The 27,566-nt window shown below is 53.3% G+C and overlaps 2 protein-coding genes across 3 annotated transcripts; both read right to left on the bottom strand.

The window, feature by feature from the left end:
- Positions 1-68: 68 nt before the first annotated feature.
- Positions 69-3,098, bottom strand: ZNF513 (zinc finger protein 513). Its single transcript, XM_056123886.1, has 4 exons — positions 2,924-3,098; positions 2,580-2,741; positions 1,190-1,777; positions 69-1,092 (listed from the first exon to the last, which is right to left on the bottom strand). The coding sequence occupies exons 1-4, from the start codon at positions 2,976-2,978 to the stop codon at positions 269-271; spliced, it is 1,629 nt and encodes a 542-aa protein (XP_055979861.1). The 5' UTR covers positions 2,979-3,098; the 3' UTR covers positions 69-268.
- A 760-nt stretch (positions 3,099-3,858) lies between these two features.
- PPM1G (protein phosphatase, Mg2+/Mn2+ dependent 1G) lies at positions 3,859-27,263 on the bottom strand. 2 transcript variants are annotated; one of them, XM_056123229.1, is made up of 10 exons: positions 26,942-27,263; positions 10,370-10,439; positions 9,673-9,758; positions 9,261-9,393; positions 7,190-7,605; positions 5,939-6,070; positions 5,421-5,655; positions 4,990-5,119; positions 4,604-4,706; positions 3,859-4,429 (listed from the first exon to the last, which is right to left on the bottom strand). In XM_056123229.1, the coding sequence occupies exons 1-10, from the start codon at positions 27,059-27,061 to the stop codon at positions 4,226-4,228; spliced, it is 1,629 nt and encodes a 542-aa protein (XP_055979204.1). In that variant the 5' UTR covers positions 27,062-27,263; the 3' UTR covers positions 3,859-4,225. The 2 variants fall into 2 exon arrangements, with proteins under 2 accessions (XP_055979204.1, XP_055979213.1); XM_056123238.1 differs by lacking the exon at positions 26,942-27,263 and adding an exon at positions 10,721-10,783.
- Positions 27,264-27,566: the final 303 nt, after the last annotated feature.

The following is a 27,566-nucleotide window of genomic DNA, read 5'->3' as shown; positions in this document are numbered from 1 at the left end:
TTAAACAGGTGGGAGGCTGGGCAGTCCCCCCGCCAGTCCCTCCACCACCCCTGGGAGCAGTGGCGGTGACGCAGGGCCTTTCCGGCTGAGGCCAGGCCCCTGGTCCATCTGGGCCCCCGCCCGTGGGGTAGGGGCTGGGCCGTACAGCGCCCGGGTTAGTCTGGGTGCAGCCCCTGGCCAGCAAGGGAGGAGAAGGTGGCTTCGGGTCCGGCTGTATAAAACATACAGGGAGGGCAGGGCTAGTCCGCGGGCCCCAGGAGGACCTGGTTCAGGGCGAGTCCGTATGGAGCGCCCGGCTGCCAGAGCCCAGGGCTGTGGGGCCCCGAGAACTCAGGACGGAGGGGGGGCTGTGCGGCGGGGCCCAGCCCTCGGGGGCCGAGAGGCCGGGCCCCGCGGCCCCGCCGTGCCCGTGCACCTTCTGGTGGCGTTTGTAGTTGTCCCAGTGGCCCGTGGTGTAGGCGCAGGTGGCGCAGCGGAAGGGCTTCTCGCCGGTGTGCCGCAGCATGTGGCGTTTGAGGTTCATGCTCTGGTTGCAGCTGTAGTTGCAAAGGCTACACCGGAAAGGTTTGTCCCCCGAGTGGATGCGGCCGTGGCGCTTGAGGTTGGCCAGGTTGCCGCAGGCGTAGGGGCAGAGCGGGCACTTGTAGGGCTTCTCCCCCGTGTGCACACGCTGGTGCCGCTTCAGGTTGTCCAGGTGCGCGGAGGCGTAGGGACAGCGCGCGCAGCGGAAGGGCTTCTCGCCGCTGTGCGTCTTCATGTGGCGCGCCAGGTGGTTGGGGTAGTGCGTGGCGAAGGGGCAGAGGCTGCAGGCGAAGCCCTTGTCGCTGGGCGCCGGGGGCCCCCCGCTCGCCCCCCCTCCCGCCTCGCCCCGCGCGCAGCGCCCGCACAGGGCGGCGCCCAGCCGGCCGCCCTCGCCCTCCTCCAGCTCCTGTCCACAGTTCCGGCAGGTCCAGGGGAAGAGCAGCTCCGGCAGGGGTTCCGACCCCGTCCCGCACAGGCCCTCCCCTTCGCCCCGCAGCTGCCCGCAGTCCGGCAGGAAACTGGCACCCCCTGGTGGCACGTGGAGGCTCAGCTCCGGGAGCAGCAGAGCATCTGCGGAGAGGCGGTGGGGGGGGGCTGAGTCCCAGCGCCCCCCTCCCGGCCCCCCTCCCTCCCTCCCAGGGGGGCCGGGCTCCCCGGGCTGCTTTACCTTCCGGCCGCCGGGGCACTGCCCCCTCCTGCTCCGCGGGGCTGGGCGGCCGGGGCGGGCGCGGGGCGCAGCAGCGGAAGCCGCAGGTCGGGCAGGGGGCAGCGGGGGGCCCGGCGTGGGTGCGCTGGTGCCGCCTCAGGTTGCCCAGGCTGCTGCAGGCAAAGGGGCAGTGGGGACAGCGGTAGGGCTTCTCGCCAGTGTGGGTGCGGGTGTGGCGCGTCAGGTTGACGAGCTGCGCGGAGGCGTAGGGGCAGCGGCCGCAGCGGAACGGCTTCTCCCCGCTGTGGGTCTGCATGTGCCGCTTCAGGTGGCTCGAGTAGTGGGACACGAAGGCGCAGAGGCGGCATGAGTACAGGAGCCGTGGGGGCAGCGGGGGCCCCCCACCCGGCCCGCCTGCCCCGCAGCACGGCCCCTCACCTGTCGGCCCCCCGCACAGGTGGCAGGCTGGGCCTGGCCGCTCACCCCTGGCCTCCCCGGGCCCCCGGGCCGGCTCCTCCACTTCGCTCTCGGCACTCAGTGCCCGGCCGCCCCCGGACTCGTCGTCGCTCAGCCCGTAGGGAAGCCCGGGCCTGGCCCCCAGGGAGTCTCCTGGGGAGACAGACAGACAGAAGAGAGGTCAGCTGGGCGCGCGGCCTCGGTGTCCTGTCCCCGCCGGCTGGCCGGGCCGGGCCGGGCCCTCCCTGCTCCCGCCCCGCTCCGGGTCTCGCTCGCAGCCCAACGAGGAAGCCGCTGAATGAAAACAGACCAGGGCCGGCGCTGGCCGCACGGACACGCATCTGGACCCTAATCCAAGAGCCTCCGGGGAAGGCAAACAAACGCACGGAGCAGAGACCCAAGCCCTCCGCCGCGCCCGACCAAGCCCCGGTCCTTTTAATCGTGTCCAGGCAAAGAGACTCCGGGTCGACACAAAATCGGGAGCAGAGTGGAAACAAAGTCTGGGGGACGGCCCCGCTCGGGCGAGGCATGAGTTCCTGCTGTCAGGCGCCCTCCCCCACGGGGTGGGCAGCGCCGCACTCAGGCTGAGCAAGAGGGATGGGGACCGTGGGTGCTGCTGGCGGGGGAGCGCCCCCGAACCGAACGCGACACAAAAGGCAGTGCTGCGCGCAAGCTGAGCGAGACCGCGGCTTCCCCGAGCCTCTTAAAGGAAACTCGCCCAAGGACGGCTCGGGCGGCGGGGCAAGGTTATCGAAAGGGCACTTGCTCGGGACCCTCGGCTCCCGGGTCCGGCCGCGACCCGCGCACCCGCCTCGGGACCGCCCAGAACTTGAGAGTGATGGAGCGGGCGGGACAGCGCCGTCGGGCCGGGAACTCGAGCGCGGACCTGGAAGAAGTCGGTCCCGGCCGGGGCAGGAAACGGCTCTCAGCAAGGGGTCGGGGTCCCCGAACTCACCTTCCGAGTCTCTCTCGAAACCCATGAGCTGGTCGCTGCTGCCGTCCCCTTCCTCCTCCTCCTCTTCCTCTTCCTCCTCAAACTCCAGGTCCTGGCCTAGCAGCAGATCGCTCTCCAGGACCAGGGCCCCCGGTCCTTCGTCCAGGGAGTCCTCGGGGTCCGCTGGGGAGGGGCGGGGGTCAGCAGCCGCACTTCCCGGGCGCGCCGGCCGCCCGGCGCCTGGCCGGGGCGCGGGGCGTCCCGCTCGCCCACCCCATCCCTCCGGAGTCGCCCGGCGGCCCCCCCCGCGAGCCCACGCCGCTGACCCCCGCACGCCGCCCCCCTCGCGGCCCCTGACCCCTGACCTTTGACCCCCTCGCATTTCACGGGCTGCGGGTGGCTCTGCTTCCTTCGGGGCATCGTGCCCGGCTCCAGCCCGACGCGCCTCCGGCCCGCGGCCGCCCGGCCCCGCCCCTCCCCGCCGGCCCGGCCCGGCCGCCGCTCGACTCAGGGCCCGCGGGCCGCCCCCCGGCCGCGGCGCGGGCCCCCGGGCAGCCCCCGGCTCCGGCCCCGGCGCCCAGCTCAGGCCGCTCCCGCCGCCGCCGCCGCGTCCATTCATGGAGCCCCCTCCCCCCCTACGGAGACCAGCTGGTACCTCCGTCCGCGCTTCCGCTTCCGCCGCCGCACAGCCGCCCGGGACGCGTAGTCCGCGGGGCGGGGCGGGGCGGGACGGGGCGGGCGCTGACCGGGAAGTGATTGTGACGCCACGGGCCCGCCCCCGCGGCCCCGCGGCCCGGGCGGCCCCGCGCAACACACACTACGCACACGCCCGTGCACAACACACGTGCACACGCACGCTCGAACACATTATACACTACGCACATGCACGCACTCACTTCACATGCACACACTACACGCGCTAACACTACACACACGTAACACAGTACACACGCACATACTACCCACCCACAGGCGCGCACACACGCACACTACACTCTACACACACATCACACACACACGATTGACGCACTCACTCTACATACACGCACGCACACTCCACACGCACATACAACACACATGCCCGCATGCAAGTGCAAGCGCACACACACACACACACACCCTCCCCCCAAGTCTGGAGCCGAGAAAAAAAGCACACCACGATTGACGCACTCACTCCACATACACATACGCACAGTCCACATGCACATACAACACACATGCCCGCACGCAAGCGCAAGCAAACACACACACACACACACTCCCCCCCAGTCTGGAGCCGAGAACAAAAGCACACCAAGGGCACAATTAGGTTTTGGCCTTTAGTCTGAAAAAGTGTTGATTGAAAGTGTACAACACAGAGCAGGTGCAAGCGGCCGGGGGCCGAGGAGCCGCCAATAAAAAAGAATGTCCTTAAATAAAGTTCACAGAGTAAAAACCAGAACCTCGGTCCTTCCCTCCAACACAACAGCACAGGCACAGAACCGGTGATGAGCCCCGAGGAGCAGAGGAGACGGGGCGTCAGCAGCGGCTCCCGGGCTGCTGGGCAGGGGAGCGCCCCGCTCCCCCGCACACCGCATAACCACTGCTAAGGCTAAAGGAAAAGACAAAACTCAGTCTCAGGTCCGGAGGGCTCGGAACAGTCCAGGTGGGCAGGGTCTGGGCACACACTAGTCCCGCTTGGCCTTCTTGCTGTCGCTGCTGCCGTTCTCCTCCGCCCCCTCCCCGGACAGCGCCGCCTCCAGTTTCCGCTTGCCACTCTCTGGCTGCAGCTCTGCCGTGTTCCGGGGCTTGAAGCAAATGATAATGCAAGTCATGTTGTCGCAGCCTGTACCGTCCCCAGAAGTGTCCGGTGCCAGGCACTGATCCAGCAGCTACAAAGGAGACAGGGCGGGCAAGCGTCAGGGTCTGGACACCTTCCTGGGGCTTCAAGGGCCACAAGAGGGTCAGCTGGGTATCGGAACAGCCCGCCCGGAGCACGTGAGGCGTGCTCTCTGCTCAGGCTTTGGCCTCATGACACTCCCTCTCTTCAACAGCCCGGAACTCACCTCTTCCACGATGGACGACAATAACCGGAGCTCCCCATTTTCATCGCGCTGGCTGATCTTTGACTGAATAAAGTCTATAACTTCCTGGCTGCTCATCACATTCCTGGGGAAAGGAACAGTGAGAACCTTCCTTAGTTGCCCCGTAACGGAGGAGAGCAGCATGGCGCAGAGGCTCGGGCACGAGCCAACGCACACAGCCCATAACCCTCTTCTGCCCTCGCCCTGGGGGACTCCGCGCCGAGACGTCTTCCCAGGCACTAATCCTGAGCAGCGTGAGCGAAGCCACTATGGCGGCACTAGAGGGACCGAGCCAAAGCAGCGCCAAGCCCTACCAGAGGTGACGCCGCAGAGAAAAGGGAACTCGAGTGCCTTCGGCCGGTGCTCACCAGATGCCATCACAGGCGATGACCATGAATTCGTGATCATCCGTGAGAGTCAGCACTTTGATGTCTGGAAGGGCGGAAATCATCTGTTCCTCAGGGGGCAAGTTTTTGTTTCTCTTGTAGAAGTGGTCTCCTGAAATCAAGAAATGGTTGGGAATGAGCGACTCGAGTGCTGCCACAGACTGGTCTGAGGCTGGTCAAGCATTTCCTTTCGTGAGACAGTTCGCCGTCTCGTGGGAAGGAGTCCTGAGTTCTGGTTTTTCTGGGTCAACCCTCTCTTCCGTTTGCCGGATCTTAGTAAGGCCACTCACCTTTGGACCCACAATGACACGGGTCTTACCAATTTACGAAAGGAGCTAACAACAGAAGTAGACACCAAAGTACCTGGAAAGCAAGAGCCCGAAAACGTTCCTGCGCTGCCTCCTGGTCCTTACCAATGGCTCTGGAGAGGTTGAGGCCCCCGTTGACTCGCCCGTCCATGGTGACCTTGCCACCTGCGTTCTTTATGCGCGCCAGCTCCACTTCATCTTCCGGTTTGTGGTCGTAAGACATATCTAGAGCTTTGCCAGCCTCAGACACCACGCAGCGGGAGTCTCCTGCGTTGGCTACAATCAACTGCTTCCCTCGTATCAGAGCCACCACGGCTGTCGTACCGCTGTCAGAGCCAGGCTGGAGAGGGAGAGAGGGAGTCGGGAGCGCGGGACACAGGCTCCTGATAGCTGCTCCCCTGACCAGTCGCCTGTGGCCACTAAGAGAGCGAGCTTAAAACACAGTTGGTTATCCTCTGGAGACTAAGATAAGGTAATTCTGCCCGAAGGCCTCCCCTGACAGACACACGTGCCTGCTTCCCAGCAGTAACCAGGGAGGTCTCCCTAAAGCTGCACAATCAAACCCAGGACTTTCACATCTGCTCTCAGCTCCTGGGCATGACAGGCTCCTCTGCCCCACTCACCTCCTCTTTGCCTTCCATCCCGGGCACCATCATCTCCTCTTCTTCCTCCTCATACTCTTCAGCCTCCTCCGTATCATATTCCTCATTTTCTGCCTCTTCACTGCTGTAGCCATCCTCTTCCTCACTGCATTCCTGCCAGGGGAATGATCCCAGCTGCTGAGACGCCCCCAACTCGTATTCAGAACTGAGAGACCCCCACTGAGCACAGGCCCTCATAAGCCCCAAAAGGCCAGATGGATATTAAGTGTGCACCTTGCACGCAGCTGACCTTGTCTTGGCTGTGTTGTCCCGGAGCACCCCTGAGCAGAAAGCTGGGAGTACCCTGCCAAGTACCACTGAATGTGGCCTAAATCTCCCCACTGCCGGAGCGACAGTACAGCAGGTAGGCACTGGCCAACCTGGTTCCAATCCCCAGAACCACTTATGGTCCCCTGAGTCCTGCCAGGATTGATTCCTGAGTGCAGAGCCAGGAGTTAAGTCCTGAACACTGCCGGGTATGGCACCCAAACAAACTGGAAAACCTGAAACAAATCACTCACCCCTCAAAAACCCAGAAGTCCCTTAAAAAAAAAACACACAATTATAAGGGCTTGAGAGATGGCACACAGGGTTTGATTGATCACAGGGCCAGAGAGGGAGTGAATTCAACAGGCTGGAGAGCAAGCCCTGCTCAATTCCTGGCACTGCCGGATGCCTGGGCACAATGGACTGAGTCCATGCTTTACATGTGGGAGCCTCGTGCTCAATCCCCAGCAGTGCATGGTTCCCCAAGCACCTCTGGGGCAACCCTAGGCACTACCAGGGGAAAGGAAGGAAGGTGGGAGGGAGGGAGGGAGGGAGGGAGGGATACGATGCTGGTGGAGCACTAATGGATATAACGGATCCCTTGAACTAGAAGCCCTGAGGAAGGCAAGAGCTGTCAGCCAAGTTCTTCTTCCAGTGACCGGAACGACAGCACAGCAGGAGGGCGTGTGTCTCGCATGTGGCCCACTCGGGTTTGATTCCAAAGGAAAACCCACTGTCCTCTTCTCTCAGAAAGACAGGCCTCTGGAGGCAGGCACTTCTCTACTCACTACAGAATTAACAGCAAATAAAGCAAAAGGTGGGAGGACCAGGTACCTATGCTGCTGGAAAAAAGGAATTCAAGAAAAACCTCAAACGGGATGGTGTCAAAATGGGAGCCGGAAAGAGTCAAAAGCTGCAGCGGTCTCCTGGCGACTCTAGCCTGCGTCTGGTTCCACGGGCCCTTACCTCGCTGTCTTCCTCTTCCTCCTCGGCCTCATCTGACTCATCTTCACTGTCCTCAAAGAACTTGGACTTGGCCACACGAGGCAGCTTGTCAGAAGCTGACGAGCAGGAAGGCCCAGCCTCACCCGTGGGCGTACCAGGCTCAGCACCTTGACCTGCCTCAGTCCCGCGGTCCGAGCTGGAGGAAAGACCTGTGTGGGCCTTCGTGGTGGGGCCATTTTCCTCGGCAGACGCTTCCCTCGCGGGGTTCTCGGGCCCGGCCTCCCCGTTGAGGCCCTGGGAGCCCGGCTCCTCGCCTGTCCCAGTCCCGGCCTTGCCGTGGGGGGCCCCCTTGTGACAGTTCTGCCCGTAGCGCGTCAGCAGCTCCTCGATCGTCATGGTGGCCTCTTCGTGCAGCAGCGCGGCCTCCTCGTTGTCCACTGTAAGGGAGAGATGCCATCGGCACCCGCCCACCGGGTCTCAGGGCGCCCCAAGCCCCAAGTCTCAGAGCCCCCCTCACTCCTGCTCCTCTGGACACCAGCTTCCAGCCTCCCCGGGCCACTGTCCTTTGCCCTCCGGCCGCCTGAGCCAGGGGAACACAGATTACTCCGTTTCCCCTCTGATCCTTCTCTTCTCTCTTTTCGGTTTCTGGGTCACAGCTGGTCACACCAACTCTGCTTGGGGCTTGCTCCTGGCAGTGCTGGAGACTGAACCTGGGCATCCTGCAGTGAAGGATGTGCTGGGTCTTCTGTACTAACTCTGACCCCATCTTTAAGATAGAGGCCTCAGGGGCTGGAGAGATAGCACAGCGGTAGGGCATTTGCCTTGCACGCGGCCGACCCGGGTTCGATTCCCAGCATCCCATATGGTCCCCTGAGCACCGCCAGGAGTAACTCCTGAGTGCAGAGCCAGAAGTAATCCTTGTGCATCGCCAGGTGTGACCCAAAAAGCAAAAAAAAAAAAAAAGATAGAGGCCTCACCCAATAGTGTTTAGGGGTCCCTGGGCTACCCTGGTGGTGCCGAGTCACGCTGTGCTGGGGTTTCATGCATGCCAGGCATGCACTCCATCACTTTTTTTTTCTTTTTGGGTCACACCCAGCGATGCTCAGAGGTTATTCCTGGCTCTGCACTCAGAAAGTACTCCTGGCGATGCTTGGGGGACCATATGGGATGCCAGGGATCGAACCCAGGTCGGCCGTGTGCAAGGAAGTGCCCTACCTGCTGTGCTATTGTTCCGGCCCTCCATCCCTTTTTTTTAAGCCCCCCCAGGTGGAGCTAAGCAGCAGCTCCCAGCTCAGTGCTTAGGGGATCGTGTACTGCCAAGGACTAAACCCATGGGTCACTAATTCTACCACCTTTTTTAGTGCTAATCTGAAAACCCTACTATGGAGCGACAGCACAGCGGGTAGGGCATTTGCCTTGCACGCGCACGACCTGGGTTCGATTCCTCCGCCCCTCTTGGAGAGCCCGGCAAGCTCCTCATGGCGTACTCAGTATGCCAAAAATAGTACCAATAAGTCTCACAATGGAGACGCTACTGGTACCCACTCAAGCAAATCGATGAACAAAGGGAGGACAGTGCTACTGGAGGGTGGGGGGCTGGAGAGTAGTACAGAGGGTAAGGCACTTGCCTTGTGACACAGCTAACCTGGGTTCGAGCCCCTTCATCCCATAGAGTCCCCTGAGCACTGCCAGGCATAATCTCCAAGTGTAGCCCAGATATTTGAGGACACATACAGACACACACACCCACAACAAAAACCTACTGTGGCCCAGAAGCCCATGATGCCAACTTGGGCGCACAGAGCAAGCTTCATGACAGGCTCCTGTGCTAACAGCAGTTCTGATGGCGAGAAAGCCCCTACCACAGCACTTCTCAGGAAAGGGCAGGTCTCTCTCTCCTCCTCTCATCACATGCAGTCCAGTGAACAGAGGTCTCATGGGCTCTACTCGCACATGTCCAAGAGTGACTACACTTTCATATCTTAGGGACCCACACCCAGCAGTGCTCGGGAGGATCCTGGAGCTTCCGCAGAGAACACGCTCCCGGGCCCTCTTAGTGCTGCTTTATTGCAACCGAAGCTGCCCAACCTACCATCATCTTCATCAGCTACTTTTTCTTTTTCGTCCTCATCCTCAGTGGGCCGTCCTGCGATCTGTGCCAGTTCCTTAATGACTTCCTCTGTGGTCAATTTGGCATCGATAGCCAAGAAAGCATCTTCCAAAGCCTGAACATACACAAAATAGGATGAGACAAGTAGAGGGGACTACAAAATGAATTTTTACAGACAATTCTGGGCACCAATTGGGATGGAAATTAATGTGACCTGCCATACTCAGACATAAATAAAAAACTGTCCAGAGGCCTAGAAAATGATAAGGCCAAGTGGAACTAAGTGCATTTAGGCTTAGGAGAAGCTCATTGGCAAAAACACAGGAATAGCAAAGACATGGCCAACAGGGGCCAGTCTATAGATGGGGAGAATGGGCAGTAAGGGAAGACAGACCTTATGTAGCTTGCCTTCTTTGTAAGCCTTCTGCTCTTTGATAATGTCAGGAAGATATTTGGCACAGTACAAGGCAACTTCCTCCCCTAGAAGAAAGGTAAGGTTATTCAGAGCACAGCTTTGCACCCATGGAAAGTGATAGAGTACTTACATGCCATACCAGGTTGACCCAGTATAAGACCACCAAAAAAAAAAAGGCGGGGAGAGCAGATTTTGGACCCCAGCTGCAGTGCTCAGGGCTTACTCCTGGCTCTGTGCTCAGGAACAACTACCGGCGGGGTTCAAGGAACTATACAGGGTGCCAAGGATCGAACCGGGCCGGCTGCGGAAGCACCTTACCCGCTGTACCACCTCCAGCCCTTCTGCCCCAGACACATTTCACCATGCCTCCTCCTTTTGGGCTATAGCAACACCCCTTGTGCTTTCACACCTGTGTATTATTAAGTCCGGGGGGAAGGGGACGTGCCAATGTAGGAAGAGGTGCTCGGGTTAAATCCAAGCATGGTGAGGTTATGAACTAACACGTTATCCCACCGGAAAGAAGGAACAGCAGAATATAAAGAAAACAGCAGCAGGTAAGAAATGATATCTGAGGCCTAGAAACCATAAAATGGAAAAGGTCAAAGGATCTGCTCTTGTGCCACAGAGCCCAAAACTGGGGTCCCCAAATGTAACTAGCGTGCTCTGCTAAAGTTACCTCCGTGTCCATCGTAGACCGAAAACATGGCTGTCTCGCTGTCCAGCTCAGGAATACAGTTGTGAGCATCCTAAGGGAAAGGAGAGCATAACTGCGTTTTAATTGCGTTGTCTCACGGTCAGAGGCTATTCCTTCTGGTGCACCTCAAGTGATACAGATCACCTTCACACCTTATTCTCACTAGCCCTTCCCTGGCTGAACTACATACCTAGAAGTGAAAAGGGATGAAAAATAACGATAAAAACAGCAACAGAAAAAAAACACAACAAAGTCTAGGGCAGGGAGGAAAGGCAGGAGGGCGGGGGAAGGGATGGGCATAGGGTCAGAAGGGGGAGACGGGGAGGTCACTACCTCTGCGTGCTAGCAGTCTCAGACTAGGAGATCTCAGTCCAGATGGCAGAATGTTAGAACTCTAGACCTGACCCTTTTGGAAATGTGGCAACTAGGGGAAGAACCAGAATAAAAGATCTTTAAAGTCACTTCCAGAGCTATTCTACGAATCAGTGAACTGCAAGAAGGAAATGTTAGAGAAGATAGCAGAAAGGACCTTATGAACTGGAGAAATTTCTTAACAAAATCCTAAAACGGTCCAAGTGAAAACTCTAGAACTGTATAATGCTATACACACTGGCACTGCCACTACCCGTCCTCCCACCCACAGCACCATCTCATTCCTCTTGAAGTTGACCTCACTCAAGAAGTTACCCCTGTGAGTGAGTCAAATGTGTCTGGAGGGAGATGAATTGACAAGCGCTATCTTGCCAACAAACACCATTATTAAACTCTACCGTGTTCAGTACTTGGTAGACTATACGAGAGCTCATCCAGTGCGTCTCCCCACCTACCCCAGCGGGGACTGAGGCCACACATTCAACACCGAGGACACAGCACGCCTGAAGACAGACTACACTCCTACTACACTCACATTTTGGCGGAGCGGCTGGGCCGGATGATCAGATTCTTCTAATAACTAGATTCTGCTACTCCAAGCCAATGTACCAGGTGTTTCAGTGAACCAAAGTTCAACCGAGACTATCAGACCGAGGTAATAGTGTGCCGCGGCTTACTCTGCCCCAACGAAAACCACCCAACTTGTCTTTCACGGACTCTCTACAAAGAGAAAGGATATAATCAACTATTTACTTGGCGTATCCTTGTGGAAATCCTTTTTCAGTATTAAAATTTAAACTTTTTTTTGAGGGGAGGAGGTGGGCTCAGAGCTTACTCCTGGCTCTGCGGAAAGGGATCATTCCTGGTGGGGTCAGGGGGACCATATGGGGCACTAGAGATCGAACCTGGGTCAGCTACCTGCAAGGCAAGCGCCTTAACCATTGTACTAATCACTCCAGCCCCAATATTTTAATATTTCTAACTATAGTAACAGAAAATCTAAACGTAATACTTCTATGGTCACTGAAATAAGACTATTCCTTCAATATACAAGTTTAGAAAGTAAAAAATGGTTACTGTAAACTAAGGAAGGCAGGCATGGAAGTAGTTTTGCCTCACAATCACTGTTCCAGACGCTGTTCCAGGCCATGGACAGCCCTTGAGGCCCACCCAAGACCATCACTAACCATTCGTTAGCCTCAGCTGCAGGACCTAGGCACGTTACTGACCAAAGGGTCTCTTTCCCCTTTTCAACAACCCCTCCACCTGCCACCCCGTTCTCTCCTCCATGGAAGGCAAGGTCGACCTTACAGGATGGTCTCTCACCACCATTCAAGCACCTTCTGGTTGTCCGTTCTCACGGTTCTCAAAACCCATGACTTTCAGACTCGATTGTGCCCAAGAATTCATTTGCTCACCCATCTACTCATTCATTAAATAGCTGGGTTCACATTCTGTGCCAGGATCTATTCTGAGCACTTGGGGTGCATCAGTGAACAACATAAAAACCCACACTTCATTTTTAAAAAATTACAGTCCAGTGAAGGATATACACAATCACAGGTAAATCACAGAGAGAGATAGCATAACGTACTGAGAAAGATGGCTGCACTAAAAAGATCAGGAATGGAGTCAGGAGGGCTGGATTACAGAAAAGAAATACACGTGAATGGGGCAGATAGGCTGGCGTTGCCAGGACTAGCCTGAGTCGACAACTCCCCCCAACAAACAAAACCAAGACGCTGGGGCTGGGAATAAAACTCAGCAGTAGAGGGGCTGGAACAATAGCACAGCGGGTAGAGCGTCCGACCTGGGTCCGATTCCCAGCATCCCATGTGGCCACCCAGCACAGCCAGGAGTAATTCCTGAGTGCATGAGCCAGGAGGAACTAAACCCCTGTGCATCGCTGGGTGTGACCCAAAAGGAAGAAAGGAAAAAAAAAGCAGTAGAGCACCTGCCTTGCATTCACATGCCCCTGGGTCCAACTCCTGGCACCACAAAGACACATACAAAAAAACAAGGTTTCTGACTAAAGTTATAATCATTTATAACATATATAGAAAAATACCAAATCACTATCATTGAAACCAAAATCAAGTATTATGTTACTTATACCTTAACTTAAAATAAATTCCCAGAACAGCTACCAATAGTACACCCCACCAATGGAAAACATGGCCCTAAAATGAAACAGTGCAGGGACCCCGTAAAAACCTGAACCTTGGCAGTGCTCCCCAAATCATGCGTGCTGGTCTAACTAGTTTAAGGGGAAAAAAAGCCACGACATAATAATGCTGATTTTAATTCTGATTTTGTATTTTATCGGCAAGAAACCTGGTTAGCTCTATTTTATATACTTAAATAACATTAAACTCGTTTTAGTGAACACTGTAGTATCACAATTATTATTTTCTTTAAAATACAATTCTGGGGCTGGAGCAATAGCACAGTAGGTAGGGCGTTCGCCTTGCATGAGACCAACCCAGGTTCAATTCCCAGCATCCCATATGGTCCCCTGAGCACCGCCAGGGGTAATTCCTGAGTGCAGAGCCAGGAATAACCCGTGCATCGCTGGGTGTGACCCAACCCCCCCCCCCAAAAAAAAGAGGAGTAGGAGGCTGGGCCAGGGAGATGGCTCTGAGGGCTGCAGAAGTGCCTGACATACAGAGCGGAAACACAACCACTGGCTCCCCAAGCACATCACAGGGTCAGAGCACTAAACCATTTGATATGGCCAGGAATGGTCTCCAGGCCCCACAAGCACTACTTGGGAGGGCGCAAAACAAAAAAATTAAACAAGGATGTAAACTAGACTCATCAGGACATTGTGCAACATATGCTGAGTACCAAATCATCATGCCTGACACCTAACTCAATTTATTTTAAATGTCACTAGCACCTTAACCTCAATAACAATTCCCCAGTGAATTACAAATAGTGCACTCCACCAAAGGAAGTATAGAGCTGTTGGAGTAATGGGCATGTGCTCATTTGGGAAAGACTTTACATTTCACCATAAAAAAAAAAAGGAGGAGGAAAAATAGAGGGCAGGAAAAGGAGCCCTCCTTGCCTTTGTGAGGGCGTGAAAGGGGGAAAATAAAACATTTTTAAGAATTAGCAGGGCGGTACTTGGTACTTGTCTTGCATGTGGTCAACCCAAGGTGGATCCCTGGCATCACGGACAGTCCCCAAGCCCGCCATGAGTGACCCTGCGTGCAGTCAGGAATAGGCCCTGAGCACGACTAAGTGTGTCCCTAAAACCAAAACCAAAACCAAAGTGTGTACCTACCGTATGCCCGAACCCTAGGAGATCAGACAGTAAGATTTTGTGGAGGGTAAGATCTGCATGATTATTTTTCTACTTTTCAGCCAGCATCAGCAGCGGGATACTGGATCGCCACACAGCACAGCAGGCGTCCCGAGCCCCACCCTCCAGCACAGGCTCCCGACGCCCACCACACCCATTTTGTCTCCACTGCAAAGAGGAGGTCAAAGTCCCGCAGAAACCCAACCGAACACCAACTGAGCGCGAGCACCAACTGAGCGCGGACAAACACCCTGCTCGGTACTTAACTTCTGGCCTGCAAGCACCTCCTCCTCCCCAGTGGTGAAGCGCTGGCTCTCTCAGGGCGCCACTCTGCCTTCCCCACACTCCGTCCGCCCCGAGCCTCCCTCCGTCGCCCTTTAGAGCATCTCAGCCTGCGCCAAGTGTGTCATCACGGTCTTCAGCAATCCGAAAACTCACCCCGCCTTGTTTAACCTGACCAACAGCTTCTTTACCCCCGAATCAGAACCTGCAGCAGTAGTCAGAAGACGTCATGAAATTATGTTCATTGCCGTCACACTTCCATTCAGCACTTTTCCCCGTGTTCTTTATGAACTCAAAGACATTGACTACGGCCAGTCACAAACTTGCCCCACATGACTTTCCCCACGCTCCGACTGGATGACCTCACTCAGATCCAGTTCTTATTTCAGAACTACCTCATCTTCTCTGGTCTACCCCAGAATTTCCCACAGCTTTCTGGGCAAACTCTCCATTTCCGCTTCAACGGCAGCACTTCTCTTCTTTCCACTTTCCCCTCCATTCCTAATCTCAAACTCTTCTTCAAGGTCTTACTTCACAGAGCAGGCAAGAACCTTCACAGCAATCCAAAGAGCCACCTGGCTTTGGCTTTGCAATGCTGCATAGGAAGTACAAAACTACGTCCGCTTTCTTGACAATTATCTTGGATTCTGGGAAGGTGTGCGCTTTGATACTTCCCCACACCTCTTCCTATAGGCTATCTCTTCCCCACCTCAGAACGAACAACGTACACAGGAACCCAGCCATCCACCAAAGGCTCCATCCACATCTGTTTTTGCAACAAACAACTAATGCAGTCTTTCATCATGGCTATGTCCACTGAGTCTTCCTCCACACCTCTACCCCTGGATTCTATTTCACTCAGTCCTATTTTAATACAACTCCTGTCCATATTTGGTGCCTGCCCTCCCCCCCATTAATGCAGCCGCATCATCTTGCTGTCAGCTTAATCTTCCTAGAACCTTCCATGGATTCTACAGTATATAAAATGAATTTCGTTTAGCAAAATCGAAGGCAAATACCATTCCGAACCATCTTTATAACCCAATCTCAACTTTCACATCCCTCAAAAGAAATTACTCCACTACTGACATTACTTCTGAAATTACTGAAATTCCTCCTCCTCTTCCCAGCAAAGCACTGAACGTGCCCGTCTCAACCTTACCTCCTACCCCTCCTTTTAATACTATTTCTCATTCTACTTTCCTCATTCTCATTTGTCTGTTGGGCCACTTGGTTTTGTTTGGGGAGGGGTGGAGTGTCTTGTCTTGGGGCATTCCTGGCAATACTTGGTCCAATACTCCTGGTCCAGTGCTCAGGCCCAGCAGCGCAATGCTACATGCAGCCTGCAGTGCTCCATCACACTGAGCACTGTGAGATGGAGCATCTCAAGGCCTCAGGCAGGCCAGAAATGTGCTCAGCCCTTTAAGCTCTCTCTCCCTGGCCCTGGATGTTGTATTTTTCCTTAAGATAAAATTACTCTCATCACCTCCAAAAGATCTTTTTTTTTGGGGGGGGGGTTTGAGGGGCTAGAATTGGGTCACACCCACAGTGCTCAAGGCATACCCCTGGCTCTGCATTCCGAGCTAACTCCAGGCGGGGCTCAGAGGCCCATCTGCGGTGCTGGGGATCAAACCCAGGCCAGGGTCATGCAAGGCAAACACCCTCCCCGCTATACTGTTGCTCCCGACCCTCTCCCAAAGAGATCTTTCCTGAAAACAAAAACAAAACTTAACACCAGCATTTTACAAAATCGTTCCTAATCCAGCTGCTTCAGGCACTCAATGTCCCGACACCAATCCCATCACAGTGTGACCATCCCTCCACCGGTGTCCCCAACTTCCCACCACAAAACCTGCCCCCTTAGCAGGCACAAAATCGTCTCTTTGTGTTGCTTGTTGCGACTCACACTAAAATACAAAATTACTCTTTCACTAAGAAATCCCTCTGTAGCGGGGACTGCTGTCAGAACAGGGTTGCACAAGCATGCTGGCTCTCTGAGGTTGCACACTCATGTTGCTCTGTAAGGCTGCACACTCACGCTGGCTCTCTGAGGTTACACATGCGTGTTGGCTCCCTAGGTTACACACGGATGTTGGCTCTCTGTGGTTACACACAAGCACTGGTTCTGAGGTTACAGCTGTGTTGCCTGTGAGGTTACACAGGTGGGTTGACTCTCTGAGGTTACACACGGGCGCTGACACTCAGGTTACACACGGGCGCTGGCTCTGAGAGTTGCACACATTAGCTGTGGCACAAGCACACTTGGCGGCACTGATCATTATTTTGGCTGCACACCAGCACATTTCTCACCACCACCCATACTTCCCAAGCAGGCACAAAACTTACTGCTTGTTAGAATAAGGGAAAAAAAAATTGTGATCACTGTTATATCTCAAAATGGTACTACTAAAGCCATCACCTGAGAATCTGGGGAGCTGGCTGGCGGTGTTGAGCCTTCTGTTATTGCTTTCACTAAGCTTGGTGGTCTTCTACTCAACTTTCCCATCAAACCTAACGTGTCCCTAATGGACTGTCAGCACAAAATCTGGAGGTGTCACAAATGTGGCCACACACTCCAGAAGTTGGAAAGATTTGGTGGCTTGGCGGCTTGATGAGCTTCACTTACAGAGCTGCTATTTCTATGCCTTAAGGATATTGGGCATTGACAGGGGCTGCTTGAGGCCATGGGGGTCGAGGGTATTGGGAGCTTAAGGCGGAACTGTCTGCCCTCATTCTGAGAAGTCCCAGAGTTCTCAGCTCGGACCCATCTCTCTGGGAACACAGATTGGCTTTTTGAGATCACGCCCCAAGAGATCTTTCTTAACAATACCAACAGAAAAAAAAAGTCCATGACCAGCTCTTCATCTAAATGCCTTTGGTTACCTCTACCAGTGACTTGGGGCCCAGTATATGCTTAGCTTATCCAACATGGGAAGGGGAAAATCTTAGAAACCAACCATCAAGTAGTAAGTTTCTGGATGATAAACTTAAATCCAGAATTACAGGCAGTTCTCTGACTGGTAAACAAACAAAAAGAAAAAAAACAAAACTGCCATCAGTTTCTTTATAGCTCTGGGGCCTGACTGCACATTCTGCAGCAAAGCAGGACCTCCGTGTTTGCTTATGACGACAAATTCCCAGGGACCACACCCTCAGACCTCCTCCTCCATTTCCAAGAGATCTCCTGTAACGTGACAGCCAATGCGACAGCCTGGGCGAATGACTCAGAACACGACAGGTACCATGAGTCAGGGCTCTCAGGTCCTGCTTTAAGAAATTATGTTATCATACACCTCTTCTGACCTTCCAGACACCCAATGGCCCACTTATCAGCAAAGGACCGGTTTATGCTTCCTGGTGTCAGTCTCACAAAGTTATAAACACACCCACAAATGTTTCTGTGTCACTTGCCCAACTATTTCGATTTATGATGGGGGCGGTCACTGGCAGGGAGGGATAAGGTGGGCTAACAGCAACGTAAGGACAGGGGGGACGTGTTTCTAGCGGTGATGGTAGAGGTATAATTATTTTGTACACCAAAAACATGATTATTAATATTGTTGTAGAACATGTTATCTGAATAATGAAATCAAACAGAATTTTGATACCATACATTGTCTTTACAAATTCCAAAATTTAAAAAAGAAAAACAAACAAATGTATTTGATCAGGAATGTGGCTTAAATGACAGTGTTCATGCCCTCAATGTGTGAAGTCCTGGGTTCAATTCCTGGCACCTCACCACTATCTAGGTATACACCTGATGATCCCTAACAGTAGCGCATTACTAACTTTAAAACTTAGTAATTAAAAAAAAAAAATTAGGGGCTCAAGAGACAGTACAGCAGGTGGTAAGGCGCTTTACCCTGAATGCAACAGACCCATGTTCAATCTCTGGCACCGTGAAAGGTTCCCCAGCCCCTAAATTCAGAGCCAAGAAGAGGAAGCCCTGTGATCACAGGGCCGGAGACAGAGTACAATAAGGCACTTGCCTTGCACACAGCCAACCTGGGTTCGATCCCCAGTACCACATATGGTCCCCGGAGCCCTCTCAGGAGTGATCCCTGAACAAAGAGCCAGGAGTAAGCCCTGAGTACCACTGGTGTCCACCCCCCAGCCCCAGTAATACTAATATCAAGTCACTACTGGGAGTAGAAGGGCACCTTTCCCCTAGTTTGTTTTTTTTAAGTGAATGTTTTAAAATTCTATTCAAAATAGAATGTGCTGGTATATGAAGGTGGAGGCTTTGGAAAGTGATTTGGATATAAGGAAGAAACACTTGGGTGAGATAAACGCCGTGTAACAGAGACCTGAGGGCAAGGAGACAGTTCACTGAACTGGAGCCCAAGCTTCGTCAGCAGTACTGCATGGTCCCCAGCACCGTGGGAGCCCCCCTAAGCACACCACCCACACTGAAACTTAATGAAGTGATCTTAAGTCAAAGATCACAGGAACTCTTCTGCCATGTGAGGACACAGAACACAGGGGGTTTATGTGCCAAGAAGTGGCCCTCATCAGACACATTCATCTTGGGCAGAATCAAAACGGTATTTGTATTAATAGCTGCTTTATTATCCACAATAGCCAAAGTGTAGAAACAAAGTCTGTATTTAACAGATAAAATATGGTTACAGGGGCCGGAGCGATAGTACAGAGGGTGAGGCACGTGCCTTCTACATGGCCGACCGGGTTGATCCCAGCATCCCATATGGTCCCAGGGGGTATTGCCAGTATTCCTGAGTATACAGCCACAAGTAACCCCCACAGCGTCACAGGGTGTGACACAAAAACCGAAGTGGAAAAAAATGTGATTTTACACACACACACACAGATATTACCCAAACTTAAGAAGGAAATCCTAAGCCATAGGCAGATGAACCTTGAGAACATTATATTAAACATGCCAACCACAAAAAGACAATCTGGGGCCAGGAAAGTAGCTCAGAGTTGAGCATTTGCCTTATTCCATGTGATGAGGCCCCTGCACTGCAAACAACAACAACAAAAAGTCAAGTCTGTCTTCATGATACCCAAGGTGGTCATGGGGTACCTGGAGCAGTCAAGTCAGAGACAGAGAGTAAAGTGGTGTTAGTGGGGCTGAGGGAAGGCGATCCTGGGAGTTGTTCAAGAGGTAGAGAGTTTCAACTTTCCAAGATGATAAAAAGTTCTGAAAATCGATTGGTTGTAGGACATGAGATCACTACTTAAAACTAAATGGCAGGGGCTGAAGAATTAATCCTGAGCCTTCCAGAAGTGGATCCTGAGTACAGAGCCAGGAATAATTAAGCACTGCCAAGTGCACCCCCCCCACACACACACACAAATATATAATAATAACAATTTTTAATTTAAAAAAACTTCAATGGTATTTCTAGCCACCAGCAATGAGCAATATGAAACTAAAGACAAACTATTTACAACACCACCAAAATAGGAATTTTGAAAAACATGAAAATATGAGGGGTTGGAGTGATAGCACAGCGGGTAGGGTGTTTGCCTTGCATGCAGCCGACCCGGGTTCGATTCCCAGCATCCCCATATGGTCCCCCGAGCACCGCCAGGAGGAATTCCTGAGTGCATGAGCCAGGAGTAACCCCTGTGCATTGCTGGGTGTGACCCCCCCAAAAAAAAACTATTAAGATGTTGGTGAAAGAATTAAAAATCAAAATAAACAAAAGACACCGGGGGCCGAAGCAATAGTACAGCGGGTAGGGCATTTGCCTTACACACGGCCGACCCAGTTTCGATCCCTGGCATTCCATACAGTCCGCCAGCACCGCCAGGAGTAACCCCTGAGCATTGCTCAGTGTGACCCAAAAATCAAAAAATAAGATAAAATAAAAATAAACAGAGATACCATGCTCATGAATAAGATGAAAGTGGTAATACTCCTGCAGCTAGGGACTTGCCCTGCATGCAGCCAACCCAGGTTCAATCCCTAACATCCCATATGATTCCCCAAGTACCACCAGGAGTGAGTCTGGAGTGCAGATGAGAAGTAACCCCTAAGCATCACTGAGTGCAGCCCCCCAAAATAAGAAAGAAAAACACACACAAAGAATTCATACATAAAAGCTGACATATTTTGATTCCATATTAAGTTATGTTCTGAGTAGACGAGTCCATTAGGATTAGTGGTTACCAAGGGTGAGGTGAGGAGATCAGGTGAGACTGACAGCGCTAACTAAGCTTCTTCCTGAGGTGATGCAAATCAAATTGATAATGGTGGGCCTGGAATAATTAGGCAGAGCAGTGATTTCGAGCAGAGCATTGTGGTCATGTGTTTAGATGCCTGGCGCCCCACATGTGCTGAGTGCGATCCTAGTAGCTATGCTGCCTGTGATCCTTGGCACCACAAGCGACTTCCAGCAACATCACAGGCAGATGCATAAAATGCCACAAAAAGAACTGTAACCCCTACTAAGCACCACAACAAGGAAAAAAGTGGGAGAGTAGAACCTCTGCTAAGCACTTATCTGGGCACCAATGAACCCTGATGATAACCATAATCCTCACTTAGTACCTCAAACAAAAATGCAAACCTTGCTGAATGCTTTTGTCAACACTGCGATTAAAGGAGGACAAATACTGGTGCCACCACAGGCTGATATATGGCCCCTGGCAAGCAGCAATGCCAGGAGTATTTGAAACAACAATGAAGAGAAAGGTGGGATGGGGGAGCTGGAGCGGCAGGTAGCACAGTGGGGAGGGAGTTTGCCTTGCACGCGGCCAGCTTGGGTTCGGTTCCCAGCATCCCGTATGGTCCCCTGAGCACTGCCAGGAGTAATTCCTGAGTATCCGTCAGGTGTGACCCAAAAAGCAAAAAAAGGAAAATAAAAAAGGTGTGATGGGGACGAAAGTGGTGATGGCACTATAGTCCGGTGAATATGCTGAGCTGAAACCTTAAATGTACGTATCTGAAGTATACCTCAACCAAGTCAATTAAAAATGAACCGGGGCGGGGGCGGGGGGCACGGAATGATAGTACAGCAGGGAGAGTGCTTGTCTGGCATGTGGCAGACCCAGGTTCAACTTCCAGGATCCCTTATGGTCCCCCAAGTCCCTCCAGGGTTAACCCCTGAGAGCAAGCCAGGTGTGTCTGTCCCCGACAAAACCTGTAAAGGAGCCAGAGGAGACAACTCAAGGGGCTGAGCACATGCTTTGCACAAGGACCCGGGTTCGATCCCTGGCACTATGTGGTTCTCTCAAGCACCGCAAGTGACCCCTGAGTACAGAGCTGGTACTGCGCCAACACAAAAGACCTGCACAGTGGGCAAGCCACAGCTAAACTGTCTGAGTGCATGCTTGGCATGTGGGAGGCCTGGGTTCAATCCCTGGCACAGTGCCAGGAGGAACTCCTTATCACCACTGGGTGTCTTAGTTTTTGTTTTGGGGCCACACCCTCTAGTGCTCAGGGGTTAGTCCCAGCTCTGCACTCAGGGATCACTCCTGGTGGGTTCGGGAAATGCTTTGGGGTGTTCTCACAAGATGAAGTAAATGAAATAAAGATTGAACCCAAGATGAAGTAAATGCCCTACCTGCTGTACTACCACTCCAGTCCTAAAATATATGTACATAGATGTGTATATATAAATTACATATACACATATATATTTAAATTTAACTTGTTTTGGATTTTGGGCCACATCTGGCTCAGGGGCAACCTGGCTCCATGCTCAGGGATCATTTCTAGAGGAGACTGGGGGATCAAATGGGGTGCTAGGGGAACAAATGGGCCAAATGGGCACCAGGGACTTAACTTGGGTCAGCCACATACAGCGTAAGCAGCCTATCCACTCGCTGGACTCCCTCCAGTTCTCAAAAACGTAACTTTTGTTTGTGAAAAAGGGCTAGTCCAGCAGTGCTCAGGGCTTACTCCTGGGTGCGCTGGCATCAAACCTGAGTTGGCCGCATACACCCTACCTGCTGTACTCTCTGGCCCCTAAAGGATAAAAATTTGTCTACTTTTTTGTTGTTTTTTGGGGGGCCACACCCTGTGATGCTCTGGGGTCACTCCTGGCAGTGCACAGGGGACCGTATGGGGTGCTGGGAATCAAACTTGGGTGGGCCTGCCTATAAGGCAAGTGCCCTACCTGCCGTGTACTACCACACCAGCCTCTCAAATTAAAATAAATAGATTTGGGACCGGAGCGATAGTACAGCGGGTTGGGTGTTTGCCTTGCACGCGGCCAACCCAGGTTTGATCCCCGGCATCCCATATGGTCCCCCAAGCACCGCCAGGAGTAATTCTTGAGTACAGAGCCAGTACTAACCCCTAAGCATCGCTGGGTGTGACCCAAAAAGAAAAAATAAATAAAAGAAATAGATTGAACGGATCTATATACACGCCTTCAAATAATATATATAATTGAAAGTTCTTATGCTCTTTCTTTAAACTAGATGTGGAGGGAAAAAGAAAAAACTCTAGTAGAATCAGTACTCAGCCTACAGACTATCATTAAACATCAGTCACACTGCAAGGAAAGCACTAAGGATCTATATGCCAGAGAGGAATTTTTAGTCACTTACAATGGCAATTTAAGCTGATAAATTTGTGAAATTTTTCCATCCAAATTCAAACCCTTACCTCTGAAGAACAATTTCAAGATGATAACTCAACAGAGTGCCAGACATAGTAATAGTAACAATGTTAGGAGATCAGACAATGGAAATAATTTGTGGGAAATATTCCAGAAATCCTGAGGAATAAGTTCTGATTATAATTTCCAATCACTTGAGATCTTATAAATAGTACCGCTGAAAACAATTCCTCCATATTCATGGGCATACATCTGTATCATTCCCACACTATCTTTGAATTGTGAATTGGTACTACATAATAATCAAATGGAAAGAATGTCTTTTTTTTGGGGGGGGACCACACCCAGAGGTTATCAAGGGACCGGTCGGGGTGCCAAGGATCCAACTCAGGTCAGATGCCACTCTGGCCCCATAAATGTCCTTTTATAGAAATTGCTTGCTTAAGGACACAAGGACTCAATGGGCTAAGCACACTGCAATGCACACCTTGCATGCAAGAGGCCTTGGGTTTGAGCCACAGAACAGGGTCCCAAGCATTGCTAGGAGCAACGCCCAGCATCAATAGGCGTAACCCTCTCCCCCAAGCCCCCAAAACAAGTGAAATAAAAATAACTGTCTAACTGCAGCCAAGACAAAAGACTCCTGATCTGATTCAGTAAATAGAAAGTGCTTTTGCTACAGAAATGAGACACTAATCTGACGATCATATTAAAAAAAAAAATCTCTTGGGGGTGGGTGGTAGAAAGATAGCACAGTGTGTAAGACCCTTGCCGTGCACATGCCTTACCCACGCTCTACACTCTGGCATATAGGATCAGGGAACCTAAACGGCTCCCCGAGGGCAGGAGTGATCCCTGAGCAGAGTGTCAGTAGTAAGCCCTGAGTACCATCAGGTGAGGCCACCCCAAAAAAGAAAGGGGCGGTGAGGGAAGCAGAAAGAAAAGGAGGGGGAAGGGAGGGAGAGAAGAAAGGAGGGAAGGAGGAAAGGAGGGAAGGAGGGAGGACAGAAGGAGGGAGGGAGGGAGGGAGGGAGGAAGGAAGGAAGGAAGGAAGGAAGGAAGGAAGGAAGGGAAGGAAGGAAGGGAAGGAAGGAGGGAAGGAAGGAAGGAAGAAAGGGAGGAAGGAAGGAGCGAATGGAGACCAAAGTGGTAGTACAGGGGCTGGAGCGATAGCACAGCGGATAGGGTATTTGCCTTGCACGCAGCCGACCCGGGTTCGATTCCCAGCATCCCATATGGTCCCCCGAGCACCACCAGGAGTTAATTCCTGAGTGCATGAGCCATGTGCATTGCGGGGTGTGACCCAAAAAGAAAAAAAAAGTGGTAGTACAGCGAGTAGGCGTTTTGCCTTGCTTGTGGCCCATCCAGGTTTGATCCCTGGCATCCCATAAGGTTCGCCCCAACAGCCAGGAGTAATTCCTTCGTGCGGAGTCAGGAGTAAACCCTGAGCATCGCTGGGTGTCATGGAAGGGAGAGAGGGGAAAGGAAGGTAGTTTGGTTCAATAAAACTGTTTTCAACTGGAACTTCTCATTAGTCACCAAAATCTCAGAGCCTTTCCCTGCTTACTTCTCAGGCACCCTTCCACAACCTACCTCTAAAATCCAAAGACAAACCTCAAACTTACTTAGAGCATCCCTCCAAACCATAGGGAAGGAAGGAGGGAAGGAAACATCCACAGGGTTATTTTGATTACTTCTCCTCAAAACAACCTGTTTCCACTGCAAGAGGACCGGGAGGGAGGCAGGAAGTATGTCAGGATGGACAGTTGTCAACTTGGCCTCAAAAGGTAAAAGTACTCCCTAAGCCCAACACTGAATTTAAATAAAGTGTACAGTATTTGTAAGGTGTAACAGTATAATAAACTTAATTGCCTCATTAGAGCCAAACAAATAAACTGCCGACTTAATAAAATGGTGGAATTAAGCCCTAAAGGTTGGTTAATAGGCGCATACTTTCTGAGAAGGTAAGTGCACTGGAGCCAGTGATTTTATTGCCACAACAAGGAAACTATGTTGCTTTTTTACAGAGAACAGAAGCTCAGCCAGAAGACAAAGTATCAATGAAGCAGAACAGGCTTTCAAGCAAGATTCTGAGAGGATCTGATTGGGTGTTTTTAACTATTCAAACAAAGGTAAAATCAAAAACAGCTTATTAGAGGATTTAAAAACCCTTAGTGGTTACCTCTCAGGAGGAAGATTCAGAATCCAAGGATAGTCTAGCAAGATCTTATAAAGGAAACAGTTCCTGCTAGAAAACGTCATTTTCTAATTACTAGAGAATGTAATTTTCTAATTACATTTCCTAATTTCTAATTCCTTATCTCAAAATAAGGGGCAGCATGCCAGGGAGATGGCTCAAAGGGCTGGAATGCCTGTTTTACATGTGAGAGCCCCTGGGTTGGATCCCTGGTCCCACAAGTCCCAGGTATAGCCAGGACCAAACTGCAAGCATTGGTGGGTGTGGCAAGCACTGGGGGGGAGGGGCAGGACACCTACAGACCACCTGCAGAAAAGCAGCAAAAGCAAACCGCACAGAATCACCAGGCAAATGACTTGGAAAATTAAATATCCAAGCAACCAAATTCATAAAGAAAACAAGAAAGAGTGCCCCCAGCCACCAAGAGAAAAAAAAAAAAACACAGCAGAACAGAGAAACAATTTCCCTCTTTTTGAGAAACCTAAAGGAAAAGCCTGTGACATTAGACGGTCACCTCAGTTTGCTAACAAACAGGAATGCCTAGGAGTAGAACCCTCAAACTACCAACTCACTCAAACCCCAGCCGGTCCTTGGAAGCTCTTCCCAGGGGACTTCCTTAAAGGGGTGGAGGGAGAGGGTAACATTTCTCACTCGAAAATACACCCCGGTGAGCCCTGAATACTAAAGCTTGGGGGGAAGCCGACTAGTTTCTGATCGATGTGCTCCTACAGATTCTTTCCACAGAAGCGAAATGCCGGAGCCAAAGCAGTTCCAACCCAGAGGAAGCCTTAGATCTCATCAGCCTGCATGGTGGTGAGGACTCGGCCTAAAGAGAGAACCGGTGCAAGTGAGTCGTGGGTCTAAAAGCCGAGTCTGAGGACAAATCATTTAAGTTTACACTTGTCATTCCAGAGCTAACCACAGGGAGGAGCGAGGGATTTGTAGACATTCCCAAGGGAGCCAACATTTGGCTGTTACCTGCAGCCCACCTAGCTAGATAAACCCACAATCCCAGCCAGAAGGAGACCCTTTCCCCGCCGGGCCCCCGAGTCTGCATCTTGGGCCCAGGACCACAAAGAGCCGCCCGACCCACGTCCGTCCCCCTTCCTTTCCTACCACAATTCTCCCCCTCTTCTCCTTTGTCGTTTCACACCCATTTCGCCCAGTACTTCGATTAAATGAGTCAAATCGGCCATCAAAGAAAAGTCAGCTCTTTGTAGGTTTAAGGCCAAAAAGAAGGGGAAAAAAATGCATTAATGAAATGACTGCAAAACAATCGTGCACACCACCAACTCCAGGCGCAGGCAAAATGACAATGGCAGAGTAAGTTCTATTAAGAAATTTTAAAAAAAAATCCTGAGCCGAGGGGTGGGGTGGGGTGGGGGGGCAGGTAAAAATCTAAAAACCAGGCATCACCAACAAAGAAAGGACAGGTCTTGGCACCATCCAAGTTTGCAAAAGGCAGTGGAGAAAGCTCGGAAGAGACCCCCCACCAAAGAGAAATCAATAAAAAAAAGCCAAATCTAGGGGGACTGGGGGTGGGGAAGGGGGTGCTGCCGGTCGAGCCCCGGGAACGCAGCGGGCGTGCGCAGGGCCGAGCCCCGCCACGAGGGCTGGCCGGGCTGCCTCCCTCCCGCGGTCGCCCCGCTGGCCCCGAGGGCCGCCCGCCCGCCCGCGCCGCCGCCGCCCGCTCCCGCCCCGGCCCTCACGCCGCTGCCCCAGCCCGCGGGGCCGCGCCGGCACGCGACGCGGGCGGAAGGTGCCGCTGCCCACATGGCCGGGCGCTCGGGGTCCCCCACCCCCACCCCGTCCCGGCGCCCCCGCCGCCCCGGCGCGCGCCCGCCCCGCAGCCTCACCTCCATGGAGACGCGCCAGCCCTGCATGGCGGAGAAGCCGTAGGGCAGCGGCAGGCGCGGGGCGCCCAGCCCGTCCCCGGAGCACTTGACCGTGTTGGGCTGCGAGAGGTAGGCGCCCATGGCGGCGGCCCGGCGGCCTCGCGACGCTGGCGAGCGGGGCGCGAGCCCGGCCGGCTCCGGAGCCAGAGCCCCGGGGTGGCGCGCGGCGGGAGCGGGGAAAGGCGCGAGGCCGGCCCGGGAGGCGGTAACGGGACCGGAGCCGCCGGCGAGCGGAAGCGGAAACGGCGCCTCTCCCAGACCCCGCCCGGCCGGCGCGGCGCGGCGCGGGGCGGCGCTGGGCACGGGCATTTCCTTAGCAACTCGCCCCGCCCCCCGGGGCAACGGCCCGCCCCCCGCGCCGGTCTCGCGAGACTGCCGCGGCCACGCCCACCAACGGCCGCCGGCGGCGCGCCTGGGCTGCCCCGGTCGCCGCCGCCTGCGCCGCCGCCGCCGCCCGCCGCGCTTCAGCCTCGTCTCGGCCGTCGTGGCCGCGCGTGGTGGCTTTTTGGGGCGTTTCTCCTGGGTTGGGGTCTGAAGTCATTCTGTGGCACCCGGTGCTCCGCCCCTGGCGCCGTGCCCTCGGGTT

This window comes from Sorex fumeus, unplaced genomic scaffold, assembly GCF_029834395.1.
Source record: "Sorex fumeus unplaced genomic scaffold, SorFum_2.1 ptg000006l, whole genome shotgun sequence".
Lineage (NCBI taxonomy): Eukaryota > Metazoa > Chordata > Mammalia > Eulipotyphla > Soricidae > Sorex > Sorex fumeus.
Note: the sequence above shows the minus strand (reverse complement) of the source record. Positions and strands in the feature narration are given on the sequence as shown.

What these genes read in the sequence shown, in the direction of transcription:
- PPM1G (XM_056123229.1), bottom strand. Translation starts at nt 27,061, where the DNA reads ATGGGCGCCTACCTCTCGCAGCCCAACACGGTCAAGTGCTCCGGGGAC. An exon ending in GGTCTACGATGGACACGGAG is followed by an intron (nt 9,759 to 10,369) that starts GTAACTTTAGCA and finishes CCTTTCTTCTAG; the next exon opens with GGGAGGAAGTTGCCTTGTAC. An exon ending in AGGAAGAGGAAGACAGCGAG is followed by an intron (nt 6,071 to 7,189) that starts GTAAGGGCCCGT and finishes TTCCCCTGGCAG; the next exon opens with GAATGCAGTGAGGAAGAGGA.
- ZNF513 (XM_056123886.1), bottom strand. Translation starts at nt 2,978, where the DNA reads ATGCCCCGAAGGAAGCAGAGCCACCCGCAGCCCGTGAAATGCGAGGGG. An exon ending in GAAATGCGAGGGGGTCAAAG is followed by an intron (nt 2,742 to 2,923) that starts GTCAGGGGTCAG and finishes GCCCCTCCCCAG; the next exon opens with CGGACCCCGAGGACTCCCTG. An exon ending in TTTCGAGAGAGACTCGGAAG is followed by an intron (nt 1,778 to 2,579) that starts GTGAGTTCGGGG and finishes CTGTCTCCCCAG; the next exon opens with GAGACTCCCTGGGGGCCAGG.